Below are 19,596 nucleotides of genomic sequence, written 5' to 3' on the forward strand. Positions count from 1 at the left end.
AACTTGCTTGCAGTAGCATCACAGATTTCAGTGCCAGTAGGTACAGTCGCTTTGGAGGCAGTCGAACAGAGATTCACCGGGATAAATCCTGGAATGAGACAGCCGTCCTTTTGAGAGAGGATTAGGCAGCTTGTGTCTGTATTCCTTGGAGTTCAGGAGAATGAGGGATGATGGTACTGTGGCACACAAGATCCTGAGGGGGCTTGACAGGGTCGATATTGGGATGTTTCCACTGGTGGGAGAGCCTTGAACTCGGGAACAAAGTTACAAGATTAAGAGGAGTCCTTAACCAGAGAATGGTGGTCCCACTGTGACCTACCACAGAGAGGTCATAGAGGTTTCGTCTCAGAACTCAGGAACTCTCCACCCCAGTGGAGGCTGGATCATTTAAACTGGAGGTGGATATGTTTTTGAAAGATGTAGGGGGGTGGAGACTGAATCAATGGGCAAGTGGTACAGAAGAGGGGATGAAACCTAAGGTGGATTAGCCGTGATCACATTGAATGGTGGGGCAGGATTGAGGGGCCAAGTGGCCTCCAACTGCTCCTACTTTCTCATGTTCTTGTGCACGGGCTCAGGGGACAAGCTACAAGCCATCCGTTCACTGAATCAGCGGAAGGATTGGCCTTACACACATCTCCAAGACACGTCCTCTACAGACCCACTGGCTCTGCAACACTGGCCCTCTGTTCACAGTGGGACACCGTAAAACATAGACCATTTCCCAGATCTCAGAAGCCCCCTCCTGGTGAAAGGCAGACATCGAAAATTAAATTCAACACCACCTATGCTCTACTTCATTAGGAGTTTGAGGAGAGTCGGTAGGTCATCAAAGACTCCAGCAAATTTCTACAGATGTATGGTGGAGAGCGTTCTGACTGGTTGCATCACCGCCTGGTATGGAGGCTCCAATGTGCAGGATTGCAAAAGGCTGCAGAGGGTTGTAGACCTGGCCAGCTCCATCACGGGCACCACCCTCCCCACCATCGAGGACATCTTCAAGAAGCAGTGCCTCAAGACGACGACATCCATCATTAAGGACCCTCACCACCCGGGATATGCCCTCTTCTCGTTACTACCATCGGGGAGGAGGTACAGGAGCTTGAAGACACACACTCAACGTCTTAGGAACAGCTTCTTTCCCTCTGCCGTCAGATTTCTGAATGGTCTACGAACCCACGAACACTACCTTGTTATTCCTATTTTGCACCGGTGTATTGTGGAGGGTCGTGGCTGTCACATGATAAAACTGGCCCTACCTGGTCAGAAAACACCACTGCCAATCAAGGTTTGGCCCCGCCCCACCCATCAGCACACACCGGGCCATTGGCCTTTTTTTAAATTACCTGGGCTGGACCCCCAGCCCTCCAGCACTATAAAGAGTGTCACGTGTGCTTGGCTCGGCCTCTTTGTCTCTGAGAGATTCACCCTGCTTCGCTCCAGGCCAAGCACTGTGAAACGGCGCTGGAGAAATCATTGGTGAGGTGTGCATTGTTTAAGGGATTTGGGAGCATTTAGTTAGTATCCCTAGTAGTATAGAGCCGTGCCCATACTGACTCAAGGGGTAGCGGGTATCGTATTGTTTTTCCTTGATTGTCTTTACCTAGTTCGTTGTGTGTGCATGCATGTGTGTGTGTATTTTACCCCATTGCAATTTTCCCACACTTGCTATAAACTGTACGTGTCTGTTATTCCCGTTACCCTTTCCCTGTGTTTCTTTTGTAAGTAAATCATTTATCTCTAAGACTGTGTTCAGAGTCCTTGCCTCCGAGACCTCGAACCTGTTTCACAACAACCACTTATTTATTTTTGTAACTTATAGTAACTTTTATGCCTTGCACTGTACAGCTGCCACAAAACAACACATTTCACATCAGTGATAATAAAACCTGATTCTGACCCTTGGTCAACTGGGTGTTGAAAGACCTGGCATAACTCCTAGAATCCCTGCCCTCTTGTATGCTTCAGACACCCTCTCTTAACCACCAATGAAAACAATACTTGCGTTGCAACCTCACCATGCAATGCCAACATTACACCATCTCTTTGAAAAGTGCCACCGCTAGTCTGGAGGAACTTCAAGATGTGATACGGAATGTGCCCAAGCCAAGCACTTGGGGGCCAGAGTTCTACAGGGGTTCCTGAACTCCCACTGTTACAATAAAATTAACCCCTTCCACCCAGATGCCCAAGTCCCACATCAGAAGCCCTGAAGATGTACTCACTGTTAATTTCCGCCCCAGGCTCCAAACGTCTGTCTTATTGTCAGCACCATGGATGATTCCAAACCTTACGTGGGCCTCTCCAGACACTGGTTCACCGTATGTGTGCCTTTGAAAGATGATGGTTGAGTTTATTAAACGTTAACACAGATTTCTACACCACTCCTCCGTTAAGGTGACATGACAAGGGCGATGTTTACGACTCATTCCTGACTGCCCTTAAGAAGCCAGGACTGAGCTGCCTCCTTGAACCACGGTAGGAAGTGGAGTGGAGCACACGCCCCTGTCTGTATCAATGGTGCTGAGGTGGAGATGGTCGAGAGCTTCAAGTTCCTTGGTGTAAATGTCACCAATAGCCTGTCCTGGTCCAACCACCAAGACGCTATGGCCAAGAAAGCTCACCAGTGCGTCTATTTCCTCAGAAGGCTAAGGAAAGTTGGCATGTCCCCAATGCCTCTCATTAATGTTTGCAGATACACCATAGAAAGCATCCTGTCTGGGTGCATCACAGCTTGGTGTGGCAACTGCACTGCCCAAGACCGCAAGGAATTGCAGAGTTGCGGACACGGCTCAGTCCATCATGAAAACCAGCCTTCCCCCACCCGCCCCATTGACTCTATCTACACTTCCCGCTGCCTCAGGAAAACAGCCAACATAATCAAGGACCCCTCCCACCCCAGACATTCTCTCTTCTCCACCCTCCCAGCGGGCAGAAGATACAAAAGCCTGAAAGCGCGTACCAGCAGGCTCAAGGACAGCTTCTATCCCGCCGTTATAAGACTATTCAACTGACCTCTTGTACGTTAAAGATGAACTTAGTTGGTCCGTATTCCCTTGAAACTGTTTCATGACATCCATGCTTATGATCCAAAATAGTTTTGTAACATCTACAAACTTGGAACATTTGGTTCCCCTCAGCCAAACTGTTGACACAAACAGGGACTGGGCTGGGCCTTGTGAGGTAGCTCTCCACTAGCTGAAAGTTTACTGCTATGTAAATGGAATCTGTTGCTGTTGTTGTTATAGATAGTCACACAGCACAGAAACAGGGCCTTCAGCCCATCAAGTCCATGCCAACCATCACCCACCCATTCCCACTAATGCTATTTTATTCTCCTGGCATTCCTAAAAAATCTGGGGAACCCAAGAGGACCACCAGTGACTGCTGCCTGTGGGAAATACTCTGAGTGCAGAGTATTTACCACAGTGGTGCAGCGGGTAGAGCCACTGCTTCACTGCACCGGAGAGCCGGGTTCAATCCTGACCTTCGGCGCTGTGTGTGTGTGTGTGTGTGTGTGTGTGTGTGTGGAGTTTGCACGTTCTCCCTGTGACTGTGTGGGTCCCCCCCCCCCCCGGGTGCTCCGGTTTCCTCCCACGTCCCAAAGACATGCGGGTCGGCGGGTTAACTGGCTTGCAACTTGCAAGTTGCCCCCAGTGTGTGGGGGTGAGGGGTAGAAGCTGGGGAGAGTTGGTGGGGAGAATAAAATGGGATCGGCATAAACAGGTGCTTGATGGTCAGCATGGACTTGGTGGGCCCAAGTGCCTGTTTTCCATGCTGTTTCTCCCTATGATTGGTGCCTGAGGCAATCACATGCAGTGGGTGGGTGCCTGGAATGCACTGCCAGGGGTGGTAGTGGAGGCAGATATGACAGAGGTGTTTAAGAGGCTCTTAGACAGGCACATGAATGTGCAGAGAAAGGAGGGATATGGACCATGTGCAGGCAGAAGGGATTAGTTCAGTTAGGCATAGTTTAATTAGCTTGGTACAACATTGTGGGCCGAGGGGCCTGTTCCTGTGCTGTACTGTTCTATGTTCTATTCAGTAATGTGCAAGCATTTTCAGCCTATTTTTCACACTTACTTTGCGGAGATTGTGAAGTTGAACGTGTTCCTCGTCACGAGGTAGAACATTTCACTGGCCTGCACCTTGACATCGAACCTGGGGAGAACTACAAGAGCAACGTTGAGTGAAGGGTTGAGCGAGCCAGGGCTTTTCTCTTTGGAGTGACGCAGGATGAGAGGCGACTTGATAGAGGTGTATAAGATTATGAGACGGATAGATAGAGCGGACACCAGCACCTTTTCCCCAGGGCAGCAATGGCCAATACCAGAGGACGTCATTTTAAGGTCGGAGGAGGAAGGTTCAGGGGAGATGTCAGAGGTAGGTTCTTTACACAGAGAGTGGTGGGTGCCGGGGGTGGTGGTGGAGGCTGATACAATAGGGACATTTAAAAGATAGGCACATCTATCTAAGATGTATCACAGCTTGGTACGGCAACTGCTCTGCCCAGGACCACAAGAGACTGCAGAGAGTTGTGGACACAGCCCAGCACATCACGGACACCAGCCTCCCCTCCTTGGACTCTGTCTTTACCTCTCACTGTCTTAGTGAAGCAGCCAGCATAATCAAAGACCCCACCCACCCGGGTCATTCTCTCTTCTCTCCTATTCTATTGGGTAGAAGATACAGGCGCCTGAGGGCACGTACCACCAGACTTGACAGCTTCTACCCCACTGTGATAAGACTATTGAACGGTTCCCTTATACAATGAGATGGACTGTGACCTCATGATCTACCTTGTTGTGACCTTGCACGTTATTGCACTGCACTTTCTCTGTAGCTGTGACACTTTACTCTGTACTGTTATTGTTTTTACCTGTACTACCTCAATGCACTCTGTACTAACTCACTGTAACTGCACTGTGTAATGAGTTGACCTGTACGATCGGTATGTAAGACAAGTTTTTCACTGTACCTTAGTACAAATGACAATAATAAACCAATACCTAAGAAAAATGGTTATGGGCTGCATTGGAAGGAAGGGTTAGATTGATCATGCAGTAGGTTTACATAGGTTGACACAACATCATGTGCTGTATGTTCTATGATTACACATCAATCATAAGGCAGCACTTTCATCCCAAGGCCTCCCAGTGAACCTTCACTGAACAGCCTCCATCCCAAGGACATGGATGTGAGAAAAATGGAGGGTTACGGACTGTGTAGCAGGGAAGGGTTAGGTTGATTATGGAGTAGGTTTACATAGGTCAGCACAACATTGTGGGCCAAAGGGCCCCCGTTGTGCTGTACTGTTCCATGTTCTATGTTCTGTTTCCACCAATGCCTGGCAATGCAAGAAATTTAGCAGCTACGCAGGGAAAGCCATTCCTGGTCTTCCCAAGGTGGGGAACAGGAAGAGTTTCCAATGGAACAGAATCTTCTCCCAAACCACTTGCTGCAAAGCTTTGCACTGCTGTGGCACAAGTCTTGCTCCCTGGAGGACCTCCACACCCACCTGGTACTCTGTACATCTGCGCAGAGTTTAATAACGAGAGGCAGAAAGGTGGGCAGATTGAAATGAAACTGCAGATGTTGGAAACCCGACATCAAAAAAACGGAGGGGGAAGAAATAACACTCAGCTGGTCAGGCAGCACCTGTGGAGAGGGAAGCAGTTAATGTGTCAGGTCTGAGACTCCTTGTCAGATTCTGGTGCTGCCTGGCCTGCAGAGTGTGGCCAGCATTTTCTGTTTTTATTTCAGGAGGATAATTATGTCTGATTAGTGACACAGGTTTGGAACTTGAAACCAAAAGGGCTCTTCCAGACTGTAGAATTGCCCCAAAGAAGTGAATGATAGTTGACGCCACACAACAGAATGACAGTGCGTGTATGTGAGTTACGTGCTGGGGTGCACCTCCATGTGTATACACACGCATCCGTGTGTGTGGGTGTGAATGTGTGTCTGCACATACATCTGTGTGTGTGTGTGTGTGTACAAGCATGTGAGTGTGTATGCGTGAGTGTATGTAAGTAAATCGGTTTGTTATTGTCACATGTACTGAGGTTCAGTGAAAAACTTTGTTCTGCATGCCATTCAGACAGATCATTTCATTACATCAGTGCACTGAGGTAGTACAAGGGAAAACAGTAACAGTGTACAGAGAGTCATAGAACTTAGATTTAAAAGAGTTGAATGATTATAATGAAAGCAATGAGTAGATTTGCAGAGAATTGCTGTGTGTGTATCTGCATGCATCTCTCTCTGCCTCTCTTTGCCTCTCTCTAATTGGCTGCTGCAACTTACCCCTTAATGTACGTAGAGGATGCAAACAGTGAGTTGCTGGACACGTGTGGGAGTACAAGTTACAGGGCGTCAGGGATAAAAGGGGGTGGGGGGGAATGGGACTGGTGGGGTCGGTCTATTGTATGCCGGCATGGATATGACGGACAGTGCTGCTGCCTTTTGTGTCGTAGTCAATAATAGTGCCTGAAACTACAGAAAACCAGTGATTAATGTAAAAAGTGAAACCTGAGAATTACTGAAAGAGAGCAAAACACCATCAACATCTTTGGAACATGCCGGAATTACTCAAAGTCAGGCTGACAAGAAACAAACTGCTGGAGGAACTCAGCGGGTCAGGCAGCATCTGTGGAGGGAGATGGACAGTCAACATTTCAGGTCAAGACCCTTCATCCAGACTGACAGATAGAGGGGAGGGAGCCGGTATAAAGAGGTGGAGGGAAGGGGTGGGGCGATAGGTGGATCCAGGTGAGGAGGGGGTGATTGGCAGATGGAGGAGGGGGGAGTGGGAGCAGCGACAGAGCCTGGGAGGGGGTAGGTGGAGGTGACAGAGGGCTGCGGATGGTGGGGTCTGATGGGAGAGGGAAGGGAATCTACTGCATCTGACATTATTCCCAGTATTTATTTTTTGCTTTTACTTCAGCGCAATGCTTTATTTCTACATGATTACCATCTTACCTTCCGTACACTGATGTAACACTGCAAAATAGTTAGTCAGTTATCTTGCTGTCTGTTTAGTTTTGGGCCGTGTAAATATTTGCCAGTGTTGCAAAGGATTCTTCTTATCGTCATTTGTTTTGTTCAGCTTGGTTAACTTTGAGAAAATTGCCAAACAACTGTGATAAATTGTTTAGAATCACCTTTGTCAGGCTTGGAAAGGGAAAGGACAGGACAGAGCGGCTGCCTCACAGCCCCAGAGAACCAGGTTCGATCCCGACCTCCAGCACTCTGTGTGTGTGTGCGTGTGTGCGCGTGTGCGTGCGCGCGCGTGCGTGTGTGTGCATGTGTGTGTGTGCGTGGAGTTTGCACGTTCTCTCTGTGACCGGGTGGGTTTCCCCCGGGTGCTCCGGTTCCCTCCCACGTCCCAACGACATGTGGGTCGGGGGGTTAATTGGCTGCTGTAAATTGCCCCCAATGTGTGGGTGAGGGGTAGAATATGGGGGGAGTTGGTGGGAATGTGGGGAGAAGAAAAAATGGGATTGGTGCAAATGGGTGGTTGAGGGTAGGCACAGACTCGATGGGCAGAAGGGCCTGTAGTTGTGCTGTATCTCTCAGTGACTCTGACAGTGTTGCCAACTCTCCCCAGATTCTACCCCTCACCCACACACTGGGGACAATTTACAGCGGCCAATTAACCCACCGACCCGCACGTCGTTGGGACGTGGGAGGAAACCGGAGCACCCGGGGGAAACCCATGCGGTCACAGGGAGAACGTGCAAACTCCACACACACAGACAGTGCCGGAGGTCGGGATCGAACCCAGGTCCCTGGGCTATGAGGCGGTGGCTCTACCCGCTGTGCCACTGTGCTGCCCTTCATTGTTGCTGGGTTTAAGTCAAGAAACTCCTCACACAGCAAAGCTGTGTGAGGTACCTTCACCAAACACAGTCAAGATCCAAGGTGGTTCGCCCCCAAAACCATTCTCAGGAGGCTAAAGAGACATAGCATGGCCCCATTGATCCTCACCAATTTTTATAGATGTACCACAGAAAGCATCCTATCTGGATGCAACATGGCTTGGTATGGCAACTGGTCTGCCCAGGACCGCAAGAAACTGCAGAGAGTTGTAAGCACAGCTCAGCACATCACAGACACCAGCCTCCCCTCCTTGGACTCCGTCTACATTTCTCACTGCCTCAGGAAAGCAGCCAAACCCCACCCACCCCGGACATTCTCTCTTCTCCCCCCTCCCATCGGGCAGAAGATACAAAAGCCTGAAAGCACGTACCACCAGGCTCAAGGACAGCTTCTATCCCGCTGTTATAAGACCACTGAATGGACCTCTTGTACGATAAAGTGGACCCTTGACCTCACAATCTACCTCATGTCCCTTGCACCTCATTGTCTGCCTCCACTGCACTTTGTCTATAACTGTAACACTTATTCTGCATTGTTATTGTTTTCCCTTGTACTAGTTCATTGTATGTGTGTGATGAAATGATCCGTATGGATGGCTCGTAAAACAAAGTTTTTCACTGTACCTTGGTACATGTGACAATAATAAACCAATTTACTTCTCATGGCTTTGAGGATGAACAATATGCACAGATCCTGAAAACAGAAAATAGCTCCCGATGTTTCACCCTACTCAAAAGTCAGCTGCTAAGAGCTGACACAGATCACTCACCAAATTCCTTCACTTCAAATTCTGCCATAACTTTGGACATGGGTGCGTCCGAGAACTGGGCTTCAATTCGCCAAATTCCGGGTCTTAAAAGGAAACAGGCAGAGGAACAGTAAGCAGAGGAACTCACTTGCTACGTCACTTGCAAAAACACATTGAAGGATGTTTGAGGCATTGAGACACATAAATAGGGTGTGGCACAGCAGGTTACGTCCTAATGTGGGTAATGTCCTTCACAAGCTTCGGATCCAACCATCGGCTCAGTATGGTGGCATCCGGGACCCGGGAACAGGAAGTTACACCTGGATATTCACAGGGTGAGGCAGCACTGAGGGAGTGGGAAATGTGGGAGGGGCAGTACCGAGGGAGGGGGAACTGTGGGAGGGGTGGTACTGAGGAAGCGGCAACTGTGGGGGAGGGCGGTACTGAGGGAGTGGGTACTGAGGGAGTGGGAACTGTGGGGGAGGGTGGTACTGACGGAGTGGGAACTGTGGTAGGGGCAGTACAGAGGGAGATGCCTCCCTACAGATGAGATGGGGACAGAGACCCATCTGCCCTCTGAAGAAGAATTCAAAATATCAGATGGCAGAGTTACGTCTCAAATTCCTGCCTTGAAGTCCCTCCCTCCCTCCCTGACAGAGGAGGTCTGCTGTGTTGCAATCAACTCATGTGTGTCCTTCCATACAAAAGTGCCTTCACTCCCTCCCCAGTCCCACACCAACCCGTCTGTCCTCGGCCTCCTCCGCTGCCAGGGTGAGGCCAAACACAGTTGAGGAACAGCCCCTCATACTCCCCCTGGACAGTCTCCAACCCGACCGCACGGACACTGAATTCTCCACCTTCAGGTAACCTGCTCACCCTCTGTCCCTTTCCCCTCCCCCCCAGATCCACCCCGTTCCTCCTACACCCACCCCAGACCCCCATCACCCTGTCTCTATCCCCTCCTCCACCCACGCCCATCTGCCCATCACCCACACACTCCTCCCACTGGGTTCCCCCCCCCACACCCCCACTGTTCCCATCTGCCCCCCCCACCTCCCTTATTTGGTTCCATGCTCCACCTTCCCCTCCCGTCAGACCCCACCATCCGCAGCCCTCTGTCACCTCCACCTACCCCCTCCCAGCCTCTGTCGCTGCTCCCACTCCCCCCTCCTCCATCTGCCCATCACCCCCTCCTCATCTGGATCCACCTATCGCCTGCCAGCTCTTGCTCCACCCCTCCCCTCCACCTCTTTATACCGGCTCCCTCCCCTCCATCTTCCAGTCCAGATGAAGGGTTTCAACAGGAAACGTCAACTGTCCATTTCCCTCTGCAGATGCTGCTGACCTGCTGAGTTCCTCCAGCACTGTGTTTGCTGCTATTGGTATTTCGTGGCCTCCAGGGGTCATGAAGGGGACTATATGAAGCCAAACCCTCACTGTGTGGTCGGCTCAGCCACAGATGGGTCTCTACCCACTCTGTGCCCTCCTGACTGCTTTGTAGAGCTCGGAACTGAGCAGCTTGGCAACTTACACCTCGTTATCTGGGATTTTGGTCCGATACTGCTTTATTTTCTGGGACATCCATTCAGCCGTCATGAGTTCCATACCCCTGGAGTTCTGGAGCAACACAAAAGTTTGAGGCAGCATTACAGGAGGCGCGTGTCACCAACCACAGAAAATCACTTCAAGCCGAGGTCGGTCAAACAGGCTGTGGCAGTCGGCAAAGAGAAGGTCAGCAGGCTACTCACGTATAAAGAGATCTTCACCGCCTCATTGACTGGTCTCATGTAGTGATCCAGAGTAAAAATCCGGTAAAGCACTGCAAAGGATTAAGTGCATCAGTCAGGAATTCTTTCCCCGGACTCTTCCCATTGCTCCCTACTTTTTAAAGAGAATCTCTCTCCCTTGATGTATTAAACTTCATTAGATGTCAAGAACAGTGAATTTCCGATAATCTGGCACTCTCAGGACTAGGTGGCTGATGTTCCAGACTGTTGGATGTTACTCCCTATGTGTGCACCAACACACTTTTAATTCACTATGTTTTCAAGATGCGACACTGTAAAATGATAAATTTTCCAGTGAACCAGGTGACTTTAAAGGGAGCGTGGGAAACGGGGCCCTGGTGAGTTTAAAGGGAGTGTGAGAAACGGGGCCCTGGGGAGCACAAGGAATGGAACTCATCGTCGTTGTGTTTGAGTTCCTGATTCCTTCTCTCCAGCATTTGCTTCTCCTTCTTGCCCCTTCAATCTTTCCCTTCACTCTAAGGCCTACTCTGTGTCCTCACCAACAAGACAGAAGTATCGGTAATGCGCACACATACACAAGCGCATAAACAAAAAACAAATACAAGGTTACACGAGCAGACATCTGTATCGAATTGAACACGAGCATCTCATGACAAACACACATGCAATACTCACGTACTCTCATGTGGTTACACACACTCAAACACTCACAATGTCCAATAAAAAAACACATTACGCATATATACACACTAAATACAGTGTGCGCACAAGCGTTGGTGTGTGTAGGTTAATAAGTGTACGTGTGTGCATGTATGCATTCATGAGTGTGCATGTGTGTGTCAGTGTGTGTGCATGTGTGTGTCAGTGTGTGTGCATGTGTGTGTATGTGTGTCAGTGTGTGTGCGTTTCAGTGTGTGTGTTTGTCAGTACGTGTGCACGCGTGCGTGTGTGTGTGTCAGTGTGCTTACGCATGTCTACACGTCAGTGTGTGTGTACATACAGTATATGTCTGCATCTGGGTACCTACACACGCTGCCCTCCCCTCGTGTTCTGCAGACCCAGCCTGGAGCCCACAGCCCTCCCCACCTCCGCCGCGGGCTCGCTCCTTCCCAGCCACAGCGCACGTTCACCCCTGCCCGACGGACACCGGCACAGGACAGGAGCACGCAGGCCTGGGCCGCAGCCCGAACCACAGACCAGTGAGGCCGAGGGTCCGCCTCTCCCTCCACCCGCGGAAGACGGGCACTGACGAGGCGGTGTTGGTGGAATCTCCACCCTCCCTCCGGGGGTCTGTGTGTCCACCCACCCCACCTGGCTCCAGCGAGATCCCCGGCACTGTGGCGCTCACCGTTCTGGTCGGGAGTGTAGATGGGCTTGTCCGTTTGAATGAAGATATAGCCCCTCTTGCTGGACAGTTTGAGGGGCACCATCCTCCTTCGCGGCAGGAGTGGGCTCTCAGCCACCAGGTAGACATACTTCTGTCGACGGCGCCACAGCCTCAGGTCTCTGACAGCTTTCTGGCTCACCTGTAGTGCAGGAGGAGGAGGGATGGAGGGGTGGGAGGAGGAGGGATGGAGGGGTGGGAGGGGGAGCAACCCATGCAAACAAGGTCAAAAATCAACAGGTTATCCAAAACTTACAGCGGGATCTTGATCAGCTGAGTAAGTGGGCCAAGGAATAGCAAATGGAGTTTAATTCTAATAAATGCAAGGTGTTGGGTTTTGGAGAGTAGGGCTCTCACGGCGAGCGGTCGGGCCCTGGGGAGGGCTGTCCAACAAGAGGGACCTTGGAGTTCAGGTGCACAGTTCCCTGAAAGTGGGGTCACAGGTGGACAGGGTGAAGGAGATTGTTGGCATGCTGGCCTTCATCAGTCAGGGCGTCGAGTATAGAAGTTTGGGGAGTGGTGGGGGGGGGTGGTCCATGCTGTGGTTGTACACTAGGACTTTATTCCTTAGAGCGTAGGAGACTGAGAGGTGATCTTATAGAGGTGTGTAAAATCATGAGGGCCATAGATAGGGTGGATGCACTCATTCTTTTTCCCAGGGTTGGGGAATCAAGAACTAGAAGACATGGGTTTAAGGTGAGAGGGGAAAGATTGAATAGCAATTTATTTTTTTACACAATCTGTAAATGCAACGAGTTGCCAGAGGAAGTGGTTGAGGCAGGTACAATAACTTTTAAAAGGCAGCTGGACAGGTACATGGATAGGAAAGGCTTCGAAAGTTATGGGGCCAAACGCTGGCAACTGGGACTAGCTTGGATGGGCACCTCGGCCGGCACGGATCAGTCGGGCCGAAGAGCCTGTTTCTGTGCTGTGTGACTCTATGGTCACCGCACCACTTCCCCGGTTCAGTGGGCTTCTTGCGATCGTCCCACCTCAACGTTGCCTGGCCCGCTGAGTTCCTCCAGCGGCTCTTTTTTTTTGCCCGTAGATGTGTTGTTTGTGGAAACTGGAGAGTGTCCACCACACTCCCGACTTGTAGATGGTTGAAAGGCCTCGAGGTATCAAGAGGTCAGTTGCTCACCACAGGATACCCAGCCCGACCTGCTCTTGTATCCACTGTATTTATGTAGCTGGTCCAGTCGAGTTTCTGGTCGTCGTTGACACCCAGAATCTTGGTGGTTCAAGGTCAAATTTATTGTCATCTGCACAAATCCATGTGTGCACAGGGTGCAATGAAAAACTTACTTGTAGAGGCATCACAGGCACAGAGCATCAGAGACAACATTCATAAGAGAAACATAAATTAAACATAAATTATACAAGAAAAAACACAAATAGAACAAAAAAAATAACGTTGTAGTGCAAAGTGGTCCCAGTGTTGCTGTACTGAGGTAGTGATTAGGGTTGTGCCGGTCGGTTCAAGAACCGAATGGCTGAAGGGAAGTAGCTGTTCCTGAAGCTGGTGGTGTGGGATTTCAGGCTTCTGGACCTCCTGCCCGATGGTAGCTGCGAGAAGACGGCATGGCCCGGATGGTGGGGATCTTTGATGATGCCTTTGTGACAGTATCTTGATGGTGGGGAGGGATGTGGCCGTGATGTATTGGGCTGAGTCCACTGGTCTCTACAGCATCTTACATTCCTGCGCATCTGTGACCAATCCATGTTTGGGAGCATGTGCCACAGGCCCTGTACCACCGAGGGGTGCTTCAGGGACAGGATGGCTTCCCCCTGCACTACGTCTCTAGTATCTCAGGAGGTCCCACTGGACCACAGGCACTTTCTGAAGCAGATGCAGCCAATAGAGCCACTGCCTCACAGCTCCAGAGACCTGGGTTCGAACCCTACCTCCGGCGCTGCCTGTGCGTGGAGTTTGCACGTTCTCCCTGTGACCGCGTGGGTTTCCCCCGGGCGCTCCGGTTCCCTCCCACATCCCAAGGACATGCGGGTCGGTGGGTTAATTGGCTGCTGTAAATTGTCCTCAGTGTGTGGGTGAGGGGTAGAATCTGGGGGGAGTTGATGTGAATTTGGGGAGGATAAAATAGGTTGGGGTAGGATTATAATGGCTGGTTGACGCAGATTTGAGAGATGTTTCTCCTTGGAATAATCAGGTGCCTGCTTATTTCTTTATATTTTCCTATATTCCATTTTATCTTTTAATGAAACAAAACAAAATACTGGTATTGGTTTATTATTGTCACTTGTACCGAGGTACAGTGAAAAACTTGTCTTGCATACCGATCGTACAGAACAATTCATTACACAGTGCAGTTGCATTGGATTAGTACAGAGAGCATTGAGGTAGTACAGGGTAAAAACAACAACAGAATGCAGAATAAAGTGTAACAGCTTGAAATTCAATACTAGAAGTGTCAATGCTAGAAATCTGAAAACAGAAGATGCTGGAGACACTCAGCAGGTCAGGCAGCATCTGTGGAGAGAGACCTTGCCTAATGAAGCATTATAGACCTGAAGCATTAACTGTTTCCTTCTCCAGTGATGCTGCCTGACCTGCTGAGTGTTTCCAGCACTTTCTGTGTTGGAATCTATCATTCAGTGCCATAGGAAGGGTAAAACAGGTGCAGATGCTGCTTAGCTGATGCTCTGTGCCCGTGATGCTGCTGCAAGTAAGTTTTGCATTGCACCCGTGCACACATGGACTTGTGCGTATGACAATAAACTTGACTTTGACTCAACGTAGTAGTATATGGATGACCCTTTCATTCCTATACGCAGGCAACCCCCGTGCTATGGGGTCGCATTTCTAGAAAGCGGTCCCTATCACGATCTTGTAATGCGAAGCCACATGATCTGCACACGTGTCAGGAAATGAGCGTTGAAAAAAAACCTGATTTTGCATCTTTTACTTTTGTTTACCCCCACATAAATTCTGTCAGAGTGAATTTTATTCCGCATCTCGAACCTTTGGGCTGTGATTTGTGAGTTCTGTAAGGGTGAACTTCCATAACCGGAACAGCCGTAATGCAGGAGGTGGGGTAAACCGTTTCTTTGGCAAAATACTCACCGTTATGGTCTTAATCTCACGGTAACCGTTTCCGGAATTCAGTGTCACAGAGGTGAATTCGGAACATTTCTGGGCTCTGATGATGTCGTAGCAATAAACCCGGAAATTGACGGGACCTTCCGAACCGTGTAGCTGAATGCTGACGCTTTCCGGTACCCCGACGTGAACAATGCTTGGCACTGTAATCAGGAAGCTGAGTGGAATATGGAAGAGCTTTATTCCAGACCTGCAGGCAAGCAAGCTTCAACCTCTCGGTTTGATTCATGTAACAGGGCAGTGGACAAGTCACGTGGGTGCCACGGCCAAGAAACCACACCCAACGCCTCTGCTTCCTCAGGAGGCTAAGGAAACTCAGCATGACCCCCACCAATTCTCACAGATGCGCTATAGAAAGCATCCTATCCGGATACATCACGGCAACTACCCTCCGATATATTGGGCTTCCCCTTTACCCATCTTCAGTCCTGAAGAAGGGTCCTGACCTGAAACATTGACCACCTGCTTTTCTCCACGGATGCTGCCTGGCCTGCTGAGTTTCTCCAGCATCATCGTGTTTTTCCACCTCCATTTCCAATTCCTCAGGATATTTTTGAAATCTACCTTCGTTCTGTAATCACCTCCTGTTCTACAAGCTGACTCGACATCCGTGTTCCTTCATTTTTGGCTACTCAAGCCTCACCTGTTCAGTCAGTCCACCAACAGTGGCCAACTCTTCAGGTGCCTGGGCCCCATGCTTGGAATTGCTTCCCTGGACATCTCCGTCTCTCTCTATCCCTTTAAGACACTCCTAGAAACCAACCTTTGAGGCCAAACTTTTGTTTCCTGTGCTAATGACACTTTTCACAGCTTACAGCAGGCTGTGTTTGATAGTCGTTCCTGTGAAGCCCCTGGAGAGAACATTTCTCCCCAGCGTTAAGGTGGGGAGAAACGCAAGCTGTTGCTGAAGGCAAACGAGTTGACCTTCAGACTGAGTGTACAAGTGGCCAACTCACCACTGCCTCCATTATCGAAGATCCCCACCATCCAGCTTCTCGCAGCCACCATCGGGCAGGGGGTACAGAAGCCTGAAGTCCCACACCACCAGGTTCAGGAACAGCTATTTCCCTTCAACCATGTGGTTCTTGAAACAACCCACACGACCCTAATCACCACCGTATAGCAACACTGTGACAACTTTTCACTAAAACTGACTCTTTTTGCTGTTCTAATTGTATTCTTTCTTGTAAAAATTGTGTATAATTTATGTTTTTCTTGAGAATGTTGTGTCTCTGATGCTCTGTGCCTGTGATGCTGCTGCAAGTAAGTTGTTCATTGCACCTGTGCACACCTGGACTTGAGCATCTGACAATAAACTTGGCTTTGAAACTCCCCTCATTCCAACTTCTCACTCCCATTGCTGTTGGAGGTTACCTGACTGAAATCAGGAAGGATCAAAGAGGGAATTAAGTTTCACAATGAGCAACTGAATGGACATAGAGCGGCAACAACCTGGCTGTTAGACAAATCTTGTGCTCAGTATCAGGGGAACTGTTGACTCCTTTCAATGGTCCAGTGAATGCGAGTAGCTCAATGTGTTGGGAGAGCAGTGAATATAACACTGGGGTAGAACTCAGGGAGTCATACAGCACAGAAACAGGCCCTTCATATTGGTATTGGCTTATTATTGTCATTTGTACCAAGGTACAGTGAAAAACTTGTCTTGCGTACCATTCGTACAGGTCAATTCATTACACAATGCAGATACATTGGGTTATTACAGAGTGCATTGATGTAGTACAGAGTAAAGTGTCACAGCTACAGAGAAAGTGCATCCATGCCAACCATTGCATCCATCTATATGACAGGTCCTGCCAGTGGAGAGGATGTTTCCAGTAGCGGAAGAGTCTAGGAACAGAGAGCACAGCCTCAGAATAGAAGGACATCCCTTTAGAACTGAAATGAGGAGGAATTTCTTCAGCCAGAGGGTAGTGAATCTGTGGAATTCATTGCCACAGACGGCTGTGGAGGCCAAGTCGTTGGGTGCATTTAAAGCGGAGGTTGATAGGTTCTTGATTAGTAAGGGCATCAAAGGTTACGGGGAGAAGGCAGGAGAATGGGGTTGAGAAGGAAAAATAAATCAGCCACGATCGAATGGCGGAGCAGACTCGATGGGCGAATGGCCCAATTCTGTTCCTGTCTTATGGTCTCCCCAGGTTATGGCAGGGTTCTGTTCCCGTGAGCTGTTTGTAACCCGGTAGAAGATGGCTCCAGCCCCGGCGGCAGCTGGCAAATCCATCCCGCCGGTCTCCTAAATGCTCGGTCGCGCGTACGGGCATGCGTAACCTCAGGAGGACCCGTGGCCCCATTTACCGGTGTTAGGTCCACAGCCTCCTTCCGCCTTGGCAATTCGAGGACTCATCCAGATGGTTCTTAAATGCTTTGGGAGTCTCACGGAACCATAGAACAAGACAGCACAATACAGGCCCTTCGGCCCACCCTGCTGTGCTGCCCTTCAAACCTCACCTTACACTATCTAACCCCTTCCTCCCACATATCCCTCTATCTTAAATTCCTCCATATGCTTATCTAACAACCTCTTGAACTTGACCAATGTATCTGCCTCCACCACCACCCCAGGCAGTGCATTCCATGCCCCAACCACTCTGGGTGAAAAACCTCCCTCTGACATCTCCTTTGAACTTCCCACCCATTACCTTAAAGCCACGTCCTCTTGTTTTAAGCATTGGTGCCCTGAGAAAGAGGCGCTGGCTGTCCACTCTATCTATTCCTCTTAATATCTTGTATACCTCTATCATGTCTCCCCTCATCCTCCTTCTCTCCAATGGGAACAGCCCTAGCTCCTTTAGTCTCTCCTCATAATGCATACTCTCTAATCCAGGCAGCATCCTGGTAAATCTCCTCTGCACCCTTTCCAACACCTCCACATCCTTCCTATAATGAGGCGACCAGAACTGAACACAGTACTCTAAGTGTGGCCTAACCAGAGTTTTGTAAAGCTGCATCATCACGTCACGGCTCTTAAACTCGATCCCACGACTTATGAAAGCTAACATCCCATAAGCTTTCTTAACTACCCTATCCAACTGTGAGGCAACTTTCAGTGATCTGTGAATATGAACCCCCAGATCCCTCTGCTCCTCCACACTGCCCAGAATCCTGCCACTTACCTTGTACTCCACCTTGGAGTTTGTCCTTCCAAAGTGTACCACCTCACACTTCTCTGGATTGAACTCCATCTGCCACTTGTCAGCCCAGCTCTGCATCCTATCAATATCCCTCTGTAAGCTCCAACAGCCCTCCACACTATCCACAACAGCAGCGATCTTTGAGTCATCTGCAAACTTGCTAACCCAGCCTTCCACCCCCTCATCTAAGTCATTAATAAATATTGTCCTTGTGGGACACCACTAGTCACAGCCCTCCAATCCAAATGCACTCCCTCCACCACAACCCTCTGCTTTCTACAGGCAAGCCAATTCTGAATCCACACTGCCAAGCCTCCCTGGATCGCTTGGCCTCTGACCTTCTGAAGAAGCCTACCATGCAGAACCTTATCAAACGCCTTACTAAAATCCTAGACCACATCCACTGCACTACCCTCATCAATCTTCCTGGTCACCTCCTCAAAGAACCCTATCAGGCTTGTGAAGCAAGATCCCTCCACAAAGCCATGCTGGCTGTCCCTAATCAGTTCATGATTCTCTAAATGCTCATAGATTCTATCTCTTAGAATCCTTTCTAATAGCTTACTCACCACGGATGTAAGGCTCACTGGTCTGTAATTCCCTGGACTATCCCTATTACCTTTTTTGAATAAGGGGACAACATTCGTCACCCTCCAATCCTCCGGTACCATCCTCGTGGACAACGAGGACTCAAAGATCGTAGCCAACGGTTCAGCAATCTCCTCCCTTGCCTCACGAAGCAGCCTGGGGAATATTCCATCAGGCCCCGGGGACTTACCCGTCCTAATATTTTCTAACAACAACACATCCTCTCTCTTGATATCTACATACTCTAGAACATTACCTTTACCAGCACTGTCCTCAGCGTCATCAAGACCCCTCTCCTTGGTGAATACTGAAGAGAAGTATTCATTGAGAACCTCACCCACTTCCACAGCTTCCAGGCACAGCTTCCCACCTTTGTCTTTAATCAGACCTACCTTTACCCTAGCCATCCTTCTGCTCTTCACGTACGAGTAAAAAGGCTTGGGATTCTCCTTAACCCTACTCGCCAAAGCCTTTTCATGTCCCCTTCTCGCTCTCCTCAGCCCCTTCTTAAGTTCCCTCCTTGCTACTCTATATTCCTCACGAGCCCTGTCTGATCCTTGCTGCTTACACCTTATGTATGCTACCTTCTTCTTCCTAACTAGTTGTTCCACCTCTCTCGCCACCCACTGCCCCCTCAGGCAGTGCGCTCCAGATTCCAGACACCCTCTGGGTGGAAAAAATTCCCCCTTCAAATCCCATCTAAACTCTTCTCTCACCTGAAGCCTGAGGGCATGTACCACCAGGCTCAAGGAAAGCTTCTACTCCACTGTGATAAGACTGCGATGAGATGGACTCTTGACCTCACGATCTACCTTGTTGTGACCTTGCACCTTATTGCACTGCACTTTCTCTGTAGCTGTGACACTTTACTCTGTACTGTTATTGCTTTTACCTGTACTACCTCAACGCACTCTGTACTAACCCAGTGTAACTGCACTGTGTAATGAATTGACCTGTACGATCAGTATGCAAGACAAGTT

At 49.6% G+C, this 19,596-nt stretch overlaps 1 protein-coding gene across 2 annotated transcripts in view; it reads right to left on the reverse strand.

The window, feature by feature from the left end:
- Positions 1 to 19,596, reverse strand: part of LOC127586082 (complement C4-like) — a 108,513-nt gene that overhangs the window by 85,266 nt on the left and 3,651 nt on the right. For both annotated transcript variants that reach the window (XM_052043889.1, XM_052043888.1), the window contains 7 exons: positions 14,844 to 15,036; positions 11,726 to 11,903; positions 10,378 to 10,448; positions 10,161 to 10,246; positions 8,651 to 8,733; positions 4,084 to 4,171; positions 2,226 to 2,331 (listed from right to left, as the gene is read on the reverse strand). In XM_052043889.1, the coding sequence (XP_051899849.1) occupies positions 2,226 to 2,331; positions 4,084 to 4,171; positions 8,651 to 8,733; positions 10,161 to 10,246; positions 10,378 to 10,448; positions 11,726 to 11,903; positions 14,844 to 15,036 (805 nt within the window). The remainder of the gene's footprint in view (positions 1 to 2,225; positions 2,332 to 4,083; positions 4,172 to 8,650; positions 8,734 to 10,160; positions 10,247 to 10,377; positions 10,449 to 11,725; positions 11,904 to 14,843; positions 15,037 to 19,596) is intronic.

This window comes from Pristis pectinata, chromosome 34 (genome assembly GCF_009764475.1).
Source record: "Pristis pectinata isolate sPriPec2 chromosome 34, sPriPec2.1.pri, whole genome shotgun sequence".
NCBI classification, from domain to species: Eukaryota; Metazoa; Chordata; class Chondrichthyes; order Rhinopristiformes; family Pristidae; genus Pristis; species Pristis pectinata.